Source organism: Penicillium odoratum, assembly GCF_028828045.1.
Source record: "Penicillium odoratum strain IBT 22623 chromosome Unknown utg000006l_segment0_segment0, whole genome shotgun sequence".
NCBI classification, from domain to species: domain Eukaryota; kingdom Fungi; phylum Ascomycota; class Eurotiomycetes; order Eurotiales; family Aspergillaceae; genus Penicillium; species Penicillium odoratum.
Window position 1 is genome coordinate 1,453,008 of NW_026643148.1, and position 18,554 is coordinate 1,471,561.

At 48.4% G+C, this 18,554-nt stretch overlaps 7 protein-coding genes across 7 annotated transcripts; 1 reads left to right on the top strand and 6 right to left on the bottom strand.

The window, feature by feature from the left end:
* Nucleotides 1–154: 154 nt before the first annotated feature.
* N7520_008994 (lipid-binding SYLF domain-containing protein) lies at nt 155–2,314 on the bottom strand (the record flags this gene model as incomplete). The annotated part of the gene is made up of 1 exon (XM_057142928.1): nt 155–2,314. The coding sequence occupies one exon, from the start codon at nt 2,312–2,314 to the stop codon at nt 155–157; it is 2,160 nt and encodes a 719-aa protein (XP_056992216.1).
* A 4,824-nt stretch (nt 2,315–7,138) lies between these two features.
* On the bottom strand, nt 7,139–8,153 carry N7520_008995 (electron transfer flavoprotein subunit beta/FixA family protein; the record flags this gene model as incomplete). The annotated part of the gene is made up of 3 exons (XM_057142929.1): nt 7,139–7,221; nt 7,280–7,928; nt 8,100–8,153. The coding sequence occupies 3 exons, from the start codon at nt 8,151–8,153 to the stop codon at nt 7,139–7,141; spliced, it is 786 nt and encodes a 261-aa protein (XP_056992217.1).
* A 391-nt stretch (nt 8,154–8,544) lies between these two features.
* Nucleotides 8,545–10,634, bottom strand: tah18 (NAPDH-dependent diflavin reductase; the record flags this gene model as incomplete). Its single annotated transcript, XM_057142930.1, has 4 exons — nt 8,545–10,033; nt 10,083–10,181; nt 10,237–10,412; nt 10,479–10,634. 4 exons carry the CDS (start codon nt 10,632–10,634, stop codon nt 8,545–8,547), a joined length of 1,920 nt encoding a protein of 639 aa, XP_056992218.1.
* Nucleotides 10,635–11,270: 636 nt separating this feature from the next.
* Nucleotides 11,271–12,301, bottom strand: N7520_008997 (DNA-directed RNA polymerase III subunit C31; the record flags this gene model as incomplete). Its single annotated transcript, XM_057142931.1, has 4 exons — nt 11,271–11,641; nt 11,711–11,969; nt 12,067–12,183; nt 12,230–12,301. The coding sequence occupies 4 exons, from the start codon at nt 12,299–12,301 to the stop codon at nt 11,271–11,273; spliced, it is 819 nt and encodes a 272-aa protein (XP_056992219.1).
* Nucleotides 12,302–12,457: 156 nt separating this feature from the next.
* Nucleotides 12,458–14,407, bottom strand: N7520_008998 (uncharacterized protein; the record flags this gene model as incomplete). The annotated part of the gene is made up of 1 exon (XM_057142932.1): nt 12,458–14,407. The coding sequence occupies one exon, from the start codon at nt 14,405–14,407 to the stop codon at nt 12,458–12,460; it is 1,950 nt and encodes a 649-aa protein (XP_056992220.1).
* Nucleotides 14,408–14,618: 211 nt separating this feature from the next.
* Nucleotides 14,619–15,974, top strand: N7520_008999 (COP9 signalosome complex subunit 6; the record flags this gene model as incomplete). Its single annotated transcript, XM_057142933.1, has 1 exon — nt 14,619–15,974. One exon carries the CDS (start codon nt 14,619–14,621, stop codon nt 15,972–15,974), a length of 1,356 nt encoding a protein of 451 aa, XP_056992221.1.
* A 567-nt stretch (nt 15,975–16,541) lies between these two features.
* On the bottom strand, nt 16,542–18,403 carry N7520_009000 (OSTA/TMEM184 family protein; the record flags this gene model as incomplete). The annotated part of the gene is made up of 5 exons (XM_057142934.1): nt 16,542–17,375; nt 17,432–17,707; nt 17,773–18,076; nt 18,146–18,296; nt 18,361–18,403. 5 exons carry the CDS (start codon nt 18,401–18,403, stop codon nt 16,542–16,544), a joined length of 1,608 nt encoding a protein of 535 aa, XP_056992222.1.
* Between the last annotated feature and the right edge of the window lie 151 nt (nt 18,404–18,554).

Here is an 18,554-nt window from a genome sequence, read left to right on the forward strand (position 1 = left end):
ATCGGGAAGCAAGTGCCCGCATCGATGTGATGGGAGAAAGAAGACAAGGATTATAGCGAGAATAAAAGAAGAAACCAGGGTATCATATCCAACTCCTGCCCAACCGGTATTGTGATGTACAGAAGAAAATCGAAGTAGAGGATGAGTAAGCTGTTCAAGCTGCCTGGGCATTCAAAGAGTGGATGTTGACAACACCATTGCTCTGGTCTTCAGAGTTGACCTTGTCGGCATCAAACTCCTCAGTCTTGGGTTGCACATTGGACTTCTCTGCTGCAGCTTCCAAAGCATCGAGGTGAAGGTCTTCACCAGAGGCGTTGGTTTCAGTTGCCGGGACGTCAGACTTTAGAGAGACATCGGATTTGGGAGAGGTAGTCTCCGGCTCATCTTTCTCGATCTTCTCGGTTTCCAAAGCTGGAACATCACCAATCGGAGTCTGGAAGACATTTTCCTCCGCGGGCTCAGACTCCTCGACGTCTCCATTGACTGAGTGGAATTCATCTTTCTCGGCTGGCGTCTCAGGCTCAGACTTGAGGTCCTCCTCGTCAAAATCATCCTCGTCAACGACAACTGGCAGAGCAGTGTTCGTCTGGAGCATGGTCACATTCGAGGGCAAGGCCGCAAATCCGCTAGCCGGCTCAGTCAGGTCACCCGAATCACCGGTAGTTTCGGTGGGCTCGGTGCTGCGACTAGAATGCGAGAGGCCAGTGGGAGAGGTAGATTCGCGACTAGAACCCGATCCCCAGGTGTGACGGGGGTGACGGGGAGGTAAGGCCGGTGGGGTAGGTCGTTTATTTTTATTGATAGTGACGAGACGAGCGCGAGTGAAATTGGGTGAGCTGCGCGAAGAGTCCGCAGTAGCCGGACGTTCTTCAACAGGTGACTCGACAGCTCGCTCCTGCTTGGTGATAGTCGCGTTGGTAACTTCATGGACCTCAAAGTCGTCGTCATAGTCAATTGGCTGGTCTTCTTCGTTTTCATTTTCAATCTCCGCTCGTGCAATCAGTCTCTTCGCATCCAACAAATCCTTGTCCTCTTCCTCGCCACCGATCGGCACTGCCTCCCATCTCTCCTCGGGATTCTCAGAAACACCCGTCGATTCCTTCGCACTCCGCGAAGACGCTCGGCTCACTGAAGTGGGCGTTGTTAGCGGGAAATCCGTCTGGGTACTGCTATCCGTCTGAGTCCCGCGATTCACGCTGGAATAACTCTGCATACTGGTCCGCCAGCTGTTCCGCGGCGAGCTGTCAAGGCTGCGCCGCGAAAAAGTCGCATAGACCGGGCTGCTCGGATTGGGCCGGAACTCAAAGGTCTCGGGGCTTGGCCTCACCTTGGTGCTGGCCTCCCGAATAAACAACCCCTCAGCCTCCAACGCTTTCACTCCATACGGATCGGGGTCTTCGGCCGAGGGGACACCGAAGGCGTGGCCGTCGTCGAGTTCAATGTCGCCAGGGGTCTCGCCAGGAGCCGGAATCAGGCTTTCATCCACGTCGCGGTCTCCCTGAGCGGCTTTGAGGGTTTGCAGAAGGGTATTGATCGACGCAGGTGGGTGGCGGACTTTGCCGGCGAGGATATCGGTAACGGAGATTCGCTCGCCGTAGAAGCGTTCGTTCTCGTCGCTTCGCTCGATAATGATAGTGCCGTCGACGGCCACACCCGCATAAAGACCCTTACTCTTCATGTAGGTCCAGATCGGGGACTGACGCTTGTGAACCTCGGAATCGAGCACGCCACCCATTCCAACGGGACCAGCCGCCACACTAACCTCGCCACCGAGTGTGCAGCGCAGCTTCTTGAACGCCTCTAGAGCTTGCTGAGTATTAATGATGACGACACAGTCGTAGATGTCGACACCAGCGAGGAAACCAATGCCAGCAGTGTGCAGCATGATACCAGATGGCGGGCTCCATTCGCCTGTCTCGGGGATCCGAGCGAGCAACACACCACTTCCACCCGAACCACTCACCCAAAGGCCGGTTCGCATGGTGGTGAAGACAGCGATACCTTTGGCATTTTTGATGACTTGCGACGGAATCTTCTTGATGACCTTTTGCTTGCCCTTGGGGCGATTGATTTTGCCATTCTCGTCATATCCGTCCTCGGTATCGGCGGCATAGAAACCATCTTTGCAGAAACTGCGCAAAATGCGCGCGGCTTTGTCGCTTTCTTTGTCGATGGCCATAGGCCAAAAGGCCTCGGCGCCAAGCTTATTGGAGAGGCGATTAACCGGGGCGCCAAGTTTGTCGACGGTCGCCCATGTTTTGTCGAAGCCCTTTTTGGAGAATCGCTTTGTCTTTTCCCAGGTAGATTCGGACATGATTACACCAATATGGGAGAAGCAAAGAGAAAAAGTTTCGCGGGAAGGCGCCCTCTTTTCGGTAGGTTCTACTATCTGAAACGCGACAGGTGCGCAAACGGGACCATGGGAATCGTGGAATGCTTCTTAAATGGATCCGGAATGCAGATCGAGAGATTTGAAAGAATCCGGAGAGATCGTCACTGGAGAATGCGGGGAGGAATGTTCGGATCCGAAGGGTTTTGTCCAACAGTAAAAGTCTGGGGGTTTATCGAGATCGTTAATATAGTTCCTACCAGTTGACATTGTTCCACAGGGCTGATGAGGTTCATGTTGCGCAAGTTGGGAGCTTGTCTATGTGGTGCTGCGACATATGTGGAATGTATACCCAAAACAGCATTGGAAAGAAGACTTTGACTTACCGGCACTTGAGTGAGATCGAAAGAATCTCTAGCAGAAGGTGTGGGAAAATACGCAGAAAAGAACAAATGATTTATATAGCGGGGCCGTATGGAATAATATAAAGCATTTAAATCCGAAAAAACCTTGGAAGTATCGGCATCGGGTCAGACGGAAAGTGAGTGTGGCGCCTGTGGCCAAAAAGCTGGAATCACGAGTCAAGTTCACTGGGAACGCGCGGAAAGACGTCATCGACTCTATAACTTATCCTGCACGTTGCCCTTTGGTGCTATATGATATGATCATCTAACTTCGTGAATGGATTCATCAAACGTTAAGGACAATACAGATGGTTTCGAATTTTAATTATAATTTATAATTTACCTTCCCAGCTGAATCCGCGTATATTGTCTACAATAGATCATAAGCCCCCACTTCGAACCCTTCGGCAATCAAAGCTTTCCATAGATCCAAGGGTTCCAGACCAGTCCCGACCTAGGTACGCCCAGGTACGATTCGTCAGATTCGAATTTTCACATCGCTATTATTCGCCAGATTACCACATGTTTTGCTATCAATCCGATGTTTGTACATCATGTTCGCCTGATAATCCCCAGCTGTAGTACTGCAGGGCTGCTTGGTGGGGCATTTACCTCGACGCCACTTTTGGGGATCCTCAGGTAGTCACGTGTCATTACCCAATTACACCATTTGAATTGCATCTTACTAATGTCGATGCCTGCTTGCTTATGTGAGACACGCTCAACATTTGAAGGCTGCCATTTATCAAATAGCGTGGATTATCGCGTTGTCTTTTCCAATCAAAAGTACTGACTTGGAGTTTCAGGTTTCTCCCCAGTTCAGACCACTCCGGAAAATATATACCATTTGGGCAGTTGCCTTAGGTATGAGGTGTACATAGCAAAATACATAGAAGAAGGAATGCAGAGTGCATGACATACATGCAAAGAGAGTACTAAACTATCTTTGATGTGCATTTTAACAAATTGAATCCAGGTCCAGCCTGAGATCACGGCTCATTTGTTCTGGTGTGACATGTCGAGTAGGGATTGACATATTGAGAAAATGGAAGGGTGGATATAATCACATGATATGAAACATCGTCATACAAACGCATGTTTGGCCGAGTGGTTAAGGCGCTGGAGTATGTATAACTTACTGAACACCAGTTCGAATCTCAATACTAACAAATTATTACAGTTCAAGCAAAGCTTAGCTTCGTACAAACGGAGTTGGAAATCCCAGTAACGAAAGTTGCGCAGGTTCGAGTCCTGCAGCATGCATTATCTTTTTTTTTTATTTATTTTATGCAATTTTTTTTGAATTTTTTTAATCAGAACTTGTTCTTTCGTTTGAATAATTGCGTCATTACAAAGTGAGGTTTCATCTCTACATGTATCATATCTGTGTAAAGTACAGAAACACCAATAAATCCACATACTTTGCTCATCAATGCAAGGGGGCTGTATACAGCGATAATCCGAAGGGAAGTGGAACCACAAGAAGTAGAGACCAGGTGAGGAGAGCTGGGTAAAGTTATTACTTAGATTTAAAAAAGCTGGCACTCTTCAACACAACTGCGTGTTTGGCCGAGCGGTTAAGGCGCTGGAGTATGTACCACTTACCGAACATCAGTTCGATTCTCAATACTAACAAAATATCGCAGTTCAAGCAAAGCTTAGCTTCGTACAAACGGAGTTGGAAATCCCAGTAACGAAAGTTGCGCAGGTTCGAGTCCTGCAGCACGCATCATCTTTTTTTAAATTCTTTTTCTTTTCAAATTCTTTTTCTTTTCAAAAAATTCCTTTCATCTTTTGAATGTTATCAACTATCATGAAAACAAAGTACGAAAGTCAGATGTTTCACATAAACGAAACGAACTGACATCCTGACTGGATTGGGCCAGCGTTAGCCATGACGCCATTAAAGTGAGGCTAACCAGCAGTAGAGATGTAGTCTGCCGGGCAAAAGTGATGTAGAAAAAAGCCGAGCAAACCTTCTGAGGGAGCGCTGGTGTATTTATCATAAACTGCCGATACCACGACAGCCTTGGACGCGTATTCAGGATGACTATTGCTAAACCATGATTGAAAGATCCCAATATCTGGAGGTGAATACAATGCAACAGTAATACTAACAATAATCTCAGCCTTGGAAGCATGTAATTGGCAGTCAACTGTGCGAAATCATTAGCTTTGGAAATATGATATAACGAGCAAGTCCGAATATAGCTGCATAGATTAGTCTCAAGCTCCTTTCCCCCGCTTAATTGCGTGTCCCCTTAAGTGTTTATCGCTCAAACTGCTGTAGCACAGAATCCATCAGGCAAGTAGATGAACAAGTTATTTATTATCAAAAAAACACCAGTATGACTGTGACAATTATACATAAACTATCAACTCTGTCTCGGTGAATCCGCGTGCCACCTTCAAATGTTGTGTCCTGCGAGACATCTCCTGGGTGACTTTGATGTGCCCGAGTAATCTTAAATCGGGTAAAAGTGAGCTTCTTTAAGAGTCTACTTATTATTCTGCAAATTCGAACAAATTGGTGTCATCCAGTGCAACCTGGTCTGCCATAACTTTTTTTCTTATAAATCGGAATCATCTTCGAAACACTCTGGTGGCATTTTGCCGAAGCGAGGAAAAGGAGACCCTGGTACGTAATTCTCCGATACAAAGTTCTCCGAAATATAGTGAATCACCTCCAAGAATGAAACATGTATAGATTCGTGTCCGATCATCCCAAGATCCTCCAACTGGCCAAAGAAATCCCCCATGGCGTCCGGGACCAGCCTCCCGCGTGCATTATACTTCTTCAACTTTTCTTTGAAGATCCGTTCTCCTTCCATGTTATAAAACTTGATGAACCAAATAAATAGCTTCGCAGTGATCCCTTGATACTCACAGGTCCCCTCTTTCCACATTACAGGAAAGTTGGCCACGAGCGCTCCCCAAGGGTTTTCAGGTAGGGATTCAGGCTCAAAGTTAAAGCAAGGTAACCCTCTAAACTTTTCAATAGAGAAGATACTTTTCTGGTCTAAGTCGGCAGGGAAATAGACTGTTAGGACCTCATAAATCATCTGTAGAAGGGAAATCGGGTTGGCGACTATGATATGTCTAGTAGGGTGTAGCAGCGCGGCAACTTCTTGGGTCCATGGGCGAGATGCAAGAGCTTCGTTGAGTCTGAGTGAAAGTTTGGACCCAAGGAATTCTTCCATATCTTTGTTGCTGCTCCACTCTAGCAGTTCGTTAATGTCCGGATATTCAGAAGACAGTATAGCATTGTTTCACGTCAACGGGACAAAATGGCTTATCGATAATCAACCACTCAATATCACTTAGCCCATGTGGACGGCCTCGGGAGATAACGATGCATTCACGGAATTTTTGTATCTCTTGGAGGATGGCAAAGATTTCGTCGCTATCAGGGATGACACCATTGGATGGATCTTGGAGCGATATCCATTGTCGGTGGCATTTTCTCTGGAGATGAATTATTGCCGTTTGTTTTCGCGACAGTGTTGTTGACGGCGGGCAAGTGTTATTGTTTCTTTAGTGCGCGTTTCCTTGTGGTCTTCTTGGGCTTCACTGCACTGGCACGCGTGGCCGATCGGGTAGTAACAGCCATTGTGTGGCAAGCTAAAAAGGCGATGCCAAACAAAAATTGAAGGCTGAGGAATATTGAGGGGGAAGGGACTCAGGGATATCGCTGAAATGTCACTTTGCCCCTCGTGATGATGCCAAGATGTTGACGGCTGAGGCACAAGCCTCATGGAGAGATCACACTAGTAAGGCTGGAATCTCTTCCACAAGAGATACCGCTGCTGGCTAGCTGGTTTCTATAGATCATTGCTTCCATATACTTAAACAAGCCTCTGATGTGCCAGGGTGACACGACGGTCCTCACTATGATGTGGGCGGACTATCGCCTCCGCCCAATTGGCAATTTGACTGCTCCTCGCGAATGCGTTGATTGGGATCTCCTGATGGAGTAGGTTAAGCCAAACTCGAGGGACTTGACTCGAGACGAGTGATTTTATTCATTCTGAATTGAGTATATCTTTATTTACTTACTTGCTTTCACGACTTACTAACGTGCAGTTCGTCTGCGACGCAGATCCAGTGGTGATTGATGGCCATTTTGATAATGACCTGGTCGATCAAGTAACATTAAGGTAACTAGATCTTAAGGTCGTAAAGCGGCAAAGCGAAGACTTGCGAGGTATGAAATAGCGGGGAAGCTAGATAGATTCATAGTTCTGGCCTATTATTCCTTTTTTTACTAGTTTTATTGGCAGATGAAATACTAGCAGAAGATTGGAATGACGAAAAGGCGCTCTTTTCATTCATGAATCCCATTCCAGACGTAGTGGAAATAAAGGGACGTTAAAGGACAACGGATGGTATAGAGACAGTACAAAATTTAGAGCGCACCCAGCTCCTTCAGCTTAGAAACAAGACCATCAACGTCCTCAACCTTGCCACCACCCTGGCGTGGCGGAGGCTCTGTAAAGAAGAAAAAAATTAGCAAAAGACCAATCCAATCCAATCGTACGAAACATACCGGTAACGTTAAGAGTCTTCAACCGCCGAGTATCCTCAACACCAAAATCGGCCAAAGTCTTCTTCTCCAACGGCTTCTTCTTCGCCTTCATAATATTCGGCAAGCTAGCGTACCGAGGCTCATTCAACCGCAAATCAGTAGTAATGACCATGGGTAACTTCGCCCGCAGAGTCTCCACACCACCATCAACCTCATGTGTCACCTCAATTGTACCACTCTCATCCTTAATCTCGATCTTGCTGGCCTGGTTCGCCTGCGGCCACCCGAGCAGTCCAGCGAGCATCTGTCCCGTCTGGCCCTGGTCTCCGTCAATCGCCTGCTTACCCAGTAGCACGAGGTTGATGTTCTCCTTCTCGACGACGCTGCGCAGAAGCTTAGCGATTGTGAGTGGCTCGGGGCCGCCGTCGCCGGATTCTGGGACGTCGATGTGGAATGCGCGGTCGGCGCCCATGGCCATTGCTGTGCGGAGAACGTCGGGGGTCTTGGGACCGCCGGCGGAGAGGGCGAGAATGTTCTCGACATTTAGAGGGCCTTTGCGTTCGCGGAGGCGGACGGCTTCTTCGATTGAGAGCTCATCGAATGGGTTCAAGGAGTGCTTGACGCCGTTGGTTTCGACGCCTGTTTGGGCTTTGTTGATGCGGGGCTTGATCTGTATTGATTCAAGGGATCGCGTTAGTTGCGTTTTTCTTCAGCTGGGTTCCTTCTTGTGGATTGTACACAGTTCGAGGTGAACGGGGCCAGGTGCGGGCAAATCGCGGATTTAGGGCGTGTGGTGCGCACTGCCGAGCCTGGTTTTGGGGAGGTTTTTGGGGAGCTTTACCGCGTAGTCGATCACCCGCTTGACGGGTACTAATATGCGTAGGCCGGTAGACATGGTGAAATTGCTTTGTGTTGAGCAATTCAGGTAGAGATCTAGAAAAGTTGGAGGAAGAGCGAGAGGAGAAAGGACTGCGGTGACGGAGTGCCAAGACTGTGGAAAACGCCGACGCGGCCCGAGTATAGCCCTGATCGACTGATCGTCTCATTCTTGTCAGCCGAGGTTATGCATATACAGCCTACAGGAAATCATATTCCACTGTATTTGCTAAGCGAAATGATGTTGTCGGTCATATAACTTTACTCAACTGTGTCATCTCGGAGCTTGTTCTCATATAATACACTTTAGAGGCGTTTCGCCGACTTATAGATCTAAATCTCCGAGAGCACATGCGAATCCCGCGATTACCATGTAAGCCGAATAATCATTTTCTTCTATCCTCTATGAATTACCATGTCTCTTGCTTATATCTCCCACTCTTTTCCATTCCAATTAAGTACTCCTCCGCTTGCGACCGAGTGTATGGGTGCCCTGGTACTGGTGCACCTCCGTTCTGGAAGGACTCAATCAATGCCTCCCGTACAGCTTGAGGCATACGTCCAGATGAACCACAAATATAAACAGATCCATGCAGTTCGTGAAGAAGTCGGAAGAAGAGCGAGAAGTTTTGCCGGATCGTATCTTGCACGTAGATCTTCTGCTGCTGATCACGGGAGAATGCAGTGAGAACCTGCAGAGGAATAAGTTGACTCAGTTGGTCCCATTCCTCCGAGAAGAAGAAATCCGAAGTTCGATTGCGACCGCCATAGAGCAAGACTGTAGGTCCAATAGGAGGCTCAACGCCGGGGTATTGTTCGCGGTAGGCTTGGACCAGGGCTGCCTTCTCCCACAGCATAGACCGAAGAGGTGCAATGCCCGTACCCGGCCCAATGAGGATAGTGGGTCCAGTCAGTTGCTGAATAGAGGATTTAAGTCCACCGGGTTGGAGCTGGACTCGAAGGGTGCTTCCTGGTTGGAGTGTAGAGAGATATCTGGTGCAGACACCTTCGCGGATCCTTTTGATGACGGTCTGATATTTGACAATGGCGATGAGAAGCTCAAACTGTGTCTTTCCGTCTGCTGTTCGCTTCCGCGCGCCACCACTGGCGATGCTGAACTGACGTGCCCGCATGACGGGAAGGACGGATACCGCATGCTGCCAGGGGATTTTCACCGTGTCGAATTCGTGCAGCACTTCGAGAATGCTCCGCCGGGGTCGGGAGGTGTAATCCCAGAGCTCATCGAGATATTCTGGATTTGTGAACTCCATTAGACGTTCTTTTTGCATTTCATCATTCGTGTAGTGGGTAATAGTGGAAAAGAAGGATCTGCGGGGTATAGCTTTGAGATCCAGATAGTCTATGAGAAGCGCGCGCAGGGTCAAATTAGGATATGAATCGAGACCGGGTATTGGTGATGGTGACGGTGTGCTCTGAGTGGGAACCAGAGCAATTGGTTTATCTGCGATATCATTCCATCCTGTGATGTCGAGAAGAGTTTGTACATCGGTAGGTGAGCTTTTGGGGGTGATGGCGATCATGTCACCAGGAGCGTATGAGACGGACTCGGGAACCGTGAGCGATATACGACGAACATCCTGCCAATGATTCTGAGGAGTGACTCGTCGATTCTCGTCAAGAGACGCGGTGAGAGTATCTGGGAGTGGCCGAATATCATAGTCTAGATTCTTTAAGCCGGGGTATTCGTCTGTTTGGACAATTTGGTCTTCAGTCGGAAGATTGGTTTCTACCACTGAAGTGTCTCCTTTCAGCTGTAAGATCCATTTTGGTGGTAGTTGAACATCATCTGGGATAGGATGTTGCCCAGGGGGAAGAGGATGTCGGTCCAGTAGATTCTTGCGGAAATCGGCTACCCACGGTAGAAATGTACCTTCAAGCCTGTCAAGGTATTAGTGTCGGGCCATGACCATAGTCGAATTACACTAACCCCTCTGGATGCTGTTGATCTGCCTCTCCTGTGGGATAAACGTCATTTGCACCTAACTGCAACAGCCGCTTGTAGAGCTTCCGCACAGCCCAGTTGAACCTGTAGACATAAGCATTCGCGCCATGTGGGTGTCGATTATCCACTCAGAACATACTTGGGATAAGAGCTATCACCCAATCCAAATGATGCAAAGTTCACACCATTCAGAAAGGTAGGTGGGAGTTTCTTAAGCAGCAACGATTTCCAAAATGTCCTTGCATTCGCCGGTAGATCGCCTTGACCGGTAGTCGAGACAACAAAAATAGTAATGGTATATGAGGATAGCGTTTCCTGTTTACAAGGAGACATTAGCAAGTAAATTCCATAGAATTGCACAAGGTAGTTCAATTGACTCACCGGCTTCACCTGGTTCAATTCGGAAACATGCGTCACAAAACGCAGTCGCTCGGTCACTGCGCCCAATTCCTCGGCCACTTCTTGCGCATTCCCTGTCTCTGACCCGTAGAGAATAAGGACCGACCTTAGATGGCCAGGTCTTTGGGAGTCCTCCATACTGGTGATGTTTGTAGTTTGTCTGCCCCTCCAAACCCCCAAACCCCAAAATCCCATCGCGGGGCCGATATGGCTGACGTCATCAACGCCGAAATCGCATCTCTATCTTACGTTAATGATCTATGAAATCACCAGCTGAACTCAAGACCCGAAAAATGCTAATCTTAATTTGAAGATCATTTCCAAAAGGCTGTGGAAAATATGCCAGAGACACTTGGACTTGGACAATGGGAGTCTCCCGCCCATTGTCAAAGACTCGGAAAGTCCACAAATTTCTCAAATATTTGTTTTGATTCTTTTAAGCTTTTCAAGCTTTGCAATATATGGCAAAGCTCACTGTCTTGCAAAGACAGCAGTGCAGAATATGGGTGAAGAGCTTTTTACTTGCATTCGTGACTCACTTCATTCTTGTTGAGGATTTCTTGCGTAGCTTGACCACTAAACAGTAGATATGTAAATTTTGGAAGAAGTTGAGTTGAAAACCTTTTGAATCGTTCCAGTCCTTTTATTCAAAGTAAATGGATGGACTGAATATCCACTGTACCGACGCTCAAATGCAATAGCCCCAGAAATATGGACGCCCAATTTCGAACCAAACATCAAAAAAGCAAGCAAAGGGTATATCAGATCAACGGTTCAGAGTACATCCTCACCACCGCCATCTCCACCATCTTCGTCTCCATAGTCATCATCACCACCATCAAAGTACTGCTCCGCATTGTAATCACCACCCATTTCATCCTCATCATCCTCGAAGTCATTCTCCTCTTCCCATTCCTCTTGTCCTTCTTCCTCGTCAAGTAGATCCCCTTCCTCGGCATCTGCATCGCCCTCCTCATCTCCCTCAGCACGCTTCTTTTTCGCATCATCCTCTCCATCATCTTCATCGTCCTCAAATCCGCGCTTCGCAGGACCAGAACCCATAGGCTTATATCCATCCAAGTCGGCATCTGGTCGGAAGCTGGGTTGAATAGTCTGCCAAAGTTCACGAGGAAAATATTTCATAACTGTAAATGATCATTAGATACTGCAGTCCATGCATTCCCAAGAATGAAGTCCAAATCATTTCCACATACTGAATTCGTAAGGTCGTCCACTGGGATCAATGTGTGGCAGTGTTCGTCGCTTCTTCTGGTATCGTCCGGAGTAAGACGGCATGCCGGTGAAAGGATCGAAATTGACGCGCGCAGCACTACCCTTCTTGGCTGATGAGGAGGAAGAGTCTAGGACCGAGTAGTGAGGGCCCTCTTGATCGCGTTCGCGATGGTGTCGGTAGTGATCGACCTCATTTTGTTCTTTGGGAGAGAGCTTGCGGGCCCACGGGACAGTATATGCCTTTGCGGAGTATTTGGTCAGATTTCGATCCATAATTATCAAAGGGAGAAAGAAATAGCTAGAAAGAAGCTCAAAGATGTGAATGGGGAGGTCATACTGGGTAGAGGGGAGTAGGAGCTGTGTCAGGCACACCACCTGGGTCTGCATCCCAAGTGAATTCGGCGCCAGGTAAGCGCTTGCCTTTATTGAAACGTGACATGATCACACAGCACCACTATTATAATTATTGGATCGTAGTGAGAGTCCCAAGTCTCACTCACGGCGCCATTAGAGGTGTTGGAGAAAGTTACGACTCCAAAGAAAATAGCGTTTGCGGGCTTCACCGCCCGCATCTCCGAAACGTGACTCGGCCGGAACTGGAATTAGGGCTTCACTAGTGTAAACTTCCCCGCGCTAAATCATGTCGATCAATTTGATGCATTAGAGATATCTAGATACAGGGAAATCTCATGGTTACTATCTTTTCGCGCAATCTATTCTGATACTTATTATCGACCAGCTGTCTCCACCTGGGCAAAGGTCTGCTGAACCGGCCCTGAGGGACCCTCGTTCACTCGCTGTCGCAGTGTTCGCAGAATATCCTCGAATCCTTCCATTTGTCCTCCGCTTTCCTGAAGTGCGCGGTAGAGTGCGACCAGAACATCATGCTTGGCAGTGGCCACTTTCCAGACGGCATTTTGGGAATCACCAGCACCACCGCCCACGAATTCACCATAGGACCGCGGTGGTTTAAAGAGATACGGAAGGAGAGTGGTGAGTGCAGGCGGAGTAAGAATAGCCCATGGCCCAGACAAAGGAAGCAGACCACTAGAGCCTGGAGACAATTGTCCCAGTCCCTCTTCAGATGGCAGTTGGAATCGAGATGAGTGGCCAGAAACATGGGAGGCCGGGAGCAATGGCTGCCAGTTAGCCGACACAATGGCTCTCATAAAAGAGATGGCAGACAACGCAACATCCTTCATCACGAGAATATCGGCCGCGGCAACAATGTCGTTCCAGAAATTGGGATGTTCATTGAGATAAAGAAAGTAGAGCATGCGTGCCGCAGCGGCTTCGTGGTCCCAGTCCGTGGGTGTCTGGCCAGACGTATTGAGATCCATAGAATCAGACACCGCTGTATGTACTGGCCCACGGAAGATCTTCCCCAGAGTATCAAGAGCCTCTCCATTCGTTGGGCTAGTAGGGATAGCCAACATAGGGTTTGCACCGTGCTTGCCGGCTTCAACAAGTAACACTCGAGGAAGCGAAGCAAGGATGGCTAAATGTCCCGTGGGTACTTCCCCGTGTGCCCACTGAACAGAGGGAATGGCCAGTGCCCGGCCAATGCGCGAAATTATGCCATCAAGGACAGTCCAAGGGTTTCCTAGGAGATGATTGGGGTAAGACTCAGCATATCTTGTGACATAAGCCATAATAGGACCCGGCAGGTAGATAAGGTCGACGGGATCAAGCTTAGAATCATCCAAATAATATTCCAGTACCTTGGGGTGAAGCTTCTCCGCGATCAAAAAGTCCAATGCTGGGGACGAAAAAGTCGATGCGGACTGAACACAGCTCCGAGCAGCAAGACCAGGGGCATCAATTTCTAGAAGTTCCCGGTAAAAGCTCAAGAGTGTCATATGCATCAAGACATCGCCCACGTCCACCATTTGACACGCCGCAAAATGAAGAAGACTGCTGCTTTGGTACTGGTTCTCTACCTCTGGAACCTGAGGCTTTGAGATGATGTCCCAGCGTAAGCGGCCAGCCTTGACCAAGAACCCCATCAATCTGCCCTGGGCTATAGTTCGCTCGCGCTTGGACAGTTCTCCTGGCGCACCGACTTGAAGGCTGCACAAGCCAAAGAAAAGACCATAAACATCCTTATCCGTGAAAACCCTTCTCCACATGAGGCCCTGGCCCGTATGTCCTTCATCACTAGCAAGGTCTTCTTCATTCTCAAGGTGGCTAGCTAAGTCAACCTCCAAGAGAGCCCACAGGGTGTCGAGCGCTGCCTGTGCGACTCCAGTAGACGAAGTTGACAACCATAGTTCCACAAGGGATGCGATCAAGCCAGAGTCTCCTGCTACTATGGCAGCATCACCAGGTGCCTGCCCTGCTTTGGCCAGCAAAGAGAGAGCGAGAAGGTTGATGGGAGGAGATGGGGCCTTAAAACCAGCGACGATATCGATGGGAGGGTCGATCGAGCGGATTTCAGTAAAACTAAAATAGCTAGTTGCTTTGGTTGCAAGTGTAGTGAGTGGAGTGGGATCTTCCTGGAGGATAGGCAAGAGGGCTGATATCTGCGATAAGAGTGTCGCGGGGACAGTCGGAGCGGTGTTTTCAACTAGTTGCAGTTTGAGTCGTTCGATAAGGGAGATGTCAAGTGATGTAGAGGGATCTGTCTGAACATCGGCAAGATGTGCCTTTACGGCATCAAAGGTAGACGGAATCGCCATGACAAGGAAGCATAGGAAGCTTGAATGATTTTAAGATTAATACTCCGGAGATGAGGCGGGGAGAGCTGTTTGGATCTTGCCTTAGGCAGAAATATGCTATATTCTGCCAAACCCGACCGCCATCACCTTCACAGCTACGATCACATCAAACTACAAGCAGCCAGTCGCTTTTCACATCTCACCTTCCACGACCTTAATGGTGACTCCAAGCATGGATACACCTTCTCTTGTTTCACAGAGGCGATCTGAATCTGGCCTCTCCATCCAGCTTCACCCCCTTGTTCTTCTCAGCATCTCTGACCACCTCACTCGCCATAAAGCACGTCAGAGAAAAGGTCTAGTAGTGGGTGGCCTCTTAGGCCAGCAAAATGGACAAGAAATTACATTGGAACATGTCTTTGAATGTCCAACCCAACTTGGATCTGATGGTGATTTCCGAATCTTGAAGGAATGGTTCGACACACGTCTACAACAATGTCAGTATATCATTCCCCGCACTAGCTTATTGAACTATCTCTCACCATACCCAGTCAAGGATGTTCATCCACACCTTGAGCTTGTAGGATGGTGGTCCACCGCTTCACCGAATGGCCCTAATGAGGCATACCTACCTATCCACCGTCAGATCCTCCAGTACTATAATGAATCCGCCGTCTTCCTAGCTTTCCACCCTTCAGAACTCCAAACATACGAAACACACAACGCCAAGCTCCCATTGACTATCTACGAAAGTGCTCTAGAGAATGACAATGACAATGACAATGATGCTGCTAAGGATATGGAGATTGATGGCCAGGATGTGCCTAACTTGAGGTTCCGCGAACTACCTTATTCGATGGAGACAGGCGAAGCTGAGATGATCGGCGTCAACACCATTGTCCAAGACTCCGCAACTGCGGCAGTCACATCTCACAATTCACACACTTCTTCTGCACACCCGCGTAAAGTGGATGAAAACGAAAATGAATTCACACCTACAAAAATTACCGACAAAATCGAGGACGAGTCAGCCGTTGGCAAGCTAAATCATCACGAGGAGCAGTGTAAGCGTCGCACCAAAATCCCTACTCTCCAAACATTCCATCTATTCATCAATTTTGTATACAATTCTAACATGGGGATAATTTGGACAGTAATCGCAAGCCTGACTTCCCGCCTCAACGCAGTCCGTATCCTGGAATCCCGCGTCACTCTCGTCAAGTCTTATGTCAATAGCATCTCTGCCAATTGTTCCGCAAATCCCTCTGAATCACCAGCATACTCCCACCCAATCATTCGCAATGTCAATGGCCTCCTTTCGGAACTTAGTCTCCTCAACCCGTCTGATGAAAATGGCTTGGCCAAAGAACTCGTTTGCCAAAATAACGACGTTCTCATGGTTTCTCTGCTTGGAGAAGTAGCCAAGATCGCTAGGACTGCGAGAGAGCTTGGCCAGAAGAATGCGGCTGTGCAAACAGGACGACAGACGGGTTCCGCCCGGAAGGCTGCCATAGGAAATTTCGAGGATGTGCGTTATATGGCAAAGTTTGAGGAGATAGACCATCAGTATGGGCCTTTCTCCCATTAGACAATCTCGGGAATTTGAGCGGTTATGAGATTTTGAATGACTTTTATGGATTTCCACCTCGGAGATGATAACATTTATGACCGGGCCTGTCATACTACTTTTTTGCTTTTCTTTGCTTATGGCGTTTGAGCACATTCTTATTTTACTATGCTATAGACGAGACAATGACAATCCATAGTTTTTTTTTTTTTCCATTTTCAACACATGCAATTCAATGCGAAAAATAGATAGAGTTCTTTCATTGATATAGGTTTAATGTACAAGTATCGTCGACTGCGTCGAGTAAAATAAATGAGATGCAAGCCATGACCATGCATGAATGCAGAAGAAAAGAAATTTGCGGAAAGAGAACATGCCAACATTGGCGGGTATTCATATCCATATCCAAAGAAGAAGAAAGAAGAAGAAGAAGAAGAAGAGGAAGGAGGAGGAAAATATCAAACAGAAAATCAAGAGCTGCTCATGGGTAGCGTAGAGATAAATGCGCAAGGTCTTTCTTGTGCCCGAATCACGAGATGCAGAACCAACAAAACCAAGCAAGACATGGAGTAATCATGAATCCGTAGATCATCGTTCATGATGACTTTCCGGGTATGGTGGTGGAGGTCGATATGGATCCGGGATAGGCATGGGAACCTGCTCACGAAGTGGGCCATCGACTGGATAAGGATGTGGGGCGGCGTAAGGATTGGGGGTTGCATAAGGGTTGGACATTGCGGGATTGGGGTCATAAGGGGAGCTGTGATAAGCAGTGTCGGGGATCTCAGGAGGGAAATATGGCGAAGGGGAGCTCCCTTGGCCATAGTAACGGCTTCCTGAGTGTCCCGCTAGGTACTCCTCGGCGTCTGACGCATAGGGAGAAGTACCCAGAGGGGCGACCTCTGGATTTGCTTGGGCGTGAGCGAGAAGCACGGCTCCTTCCTCGTCTGGCGAACTACCGTAGTGGCCTGCCCGGCCAGTCATGGCTGTGGAGCCCTGATAGGCTGTTCCTTGTTGGGCGATCCCTGATTCCGAGGGCTGCAAACCGATGGCGTCGTTCGAGGTCGAGGATTGGTGGTAACTTGGGTCCAGTGTGCGAGTTTTGCGCCCAACGAACAGCCAGCGTGCACTGCGTCCGACGGCTTTCACTAGGTCCAATGGATTCATTGCGTCGGCCAGGGCCTTGAAACCCCATCGTCCTCCTTCATAGGATCCCTTGCCAGCGCCGTAGAAATCGGTCACCTCGGCTCCCTGATTGGTGATGACATAGGGTTTCTTGGGGAAAGCCCACAAGTGCAAGATGGAGAAGATGAACATTTCAATGTTAATCAACAGCTCTGGTAGACTGTACTTCAGATCTATGTAGCTCATCGTCTTCGACGCCTTTACGGCGCCACTGGACATGAGTAAACTGATAGCTGACTACAGATAAAGAAAATCAGACGAATGTCAAAAGTTCAGGGGTTGGATACACATACCGATTGCCAGAAAGAAAGGAAGATGACCAACTTGATCGAGACGATTTTTAAGAAGGGGTTGTGCTGCTTGATATCATCTTTGATTTGAATGTAGAATTGGATCAGGCAGTACATCGCAATACTGACACTAACGGATTCAATGACGAGAACCCAGATATATGCGAAAGCAGGACTGAGGCTCTCTTCACAATATCTGCCAGTAGCTTGAGTCGCGACTGCGACAATGGTCATCAATACGCGCATCAGGCAGTACTGAAAGACACCAGCCCAAATAACCTAAGCAATTTCCCCATTAGTATCAGATCCAGCACCGAACCAGTCTCCAATATCGCAAAACTTACATTGAACCATGTCAACCCGCTGCGCGGATTCCGCCAAGCCCCACGCTTTGCGCCGCAGAATGCCCACTTCTGAAACCAATTCAACGGCCATACCCACGGCTTCGGTTGGATACCCCGGAAATAATCCTTCTGGCTGTGTAGGTCGGGCGCGATGTAGGAACACATGAGAGAGAAGAAAGAGGCAATGGCGAAGGCTTCGTAACAATCACCCATGACCTCAAAATAAACGGAATCGTTATAGAAGAGAATGCTGAGCCACGCGACGATGGAGTATATAGGAACCATCCATAGGATTCGGATAATACTGTACAACAGAGAAAGCGCGTCAGTAAAGACATACCATCGCGCCCGGACAGGGTTCCAAGTGACTTACTGGCGCTGCTCAATAGCTTTACTGTAATGTCTGGCATGTGTCATGATGAGGAAGATGGATATGATGCATGCAAAAAAGGCACATACACCTCCGACGATCAAGCTCAGGTCGTGAAATGTAAGGCCGCCATCCCAGAGGTCGGTTTCGGAGACTGTTCGGGCGCGAATCAGGTCAGTGCTATTCGGTTTCCTTTCGCAGTGGGGTCAAGTTAATACTTTTCTCATGCTCCTCGGTGGCATTACACACAGTCCAGCCCATTCTGGCTGGTGTGTGTCGGGTTGCGACAGTGACAGGGTTAATTGTTTGAAAAGGGGATTATGGCGGAGGACAGCGGAGTTGTGTGTTTTGCCCTTTTTCCCTTGGGTGGGAGATCAAGGGGGGAAACGACCAGAAAAGACAGAAAGACAAA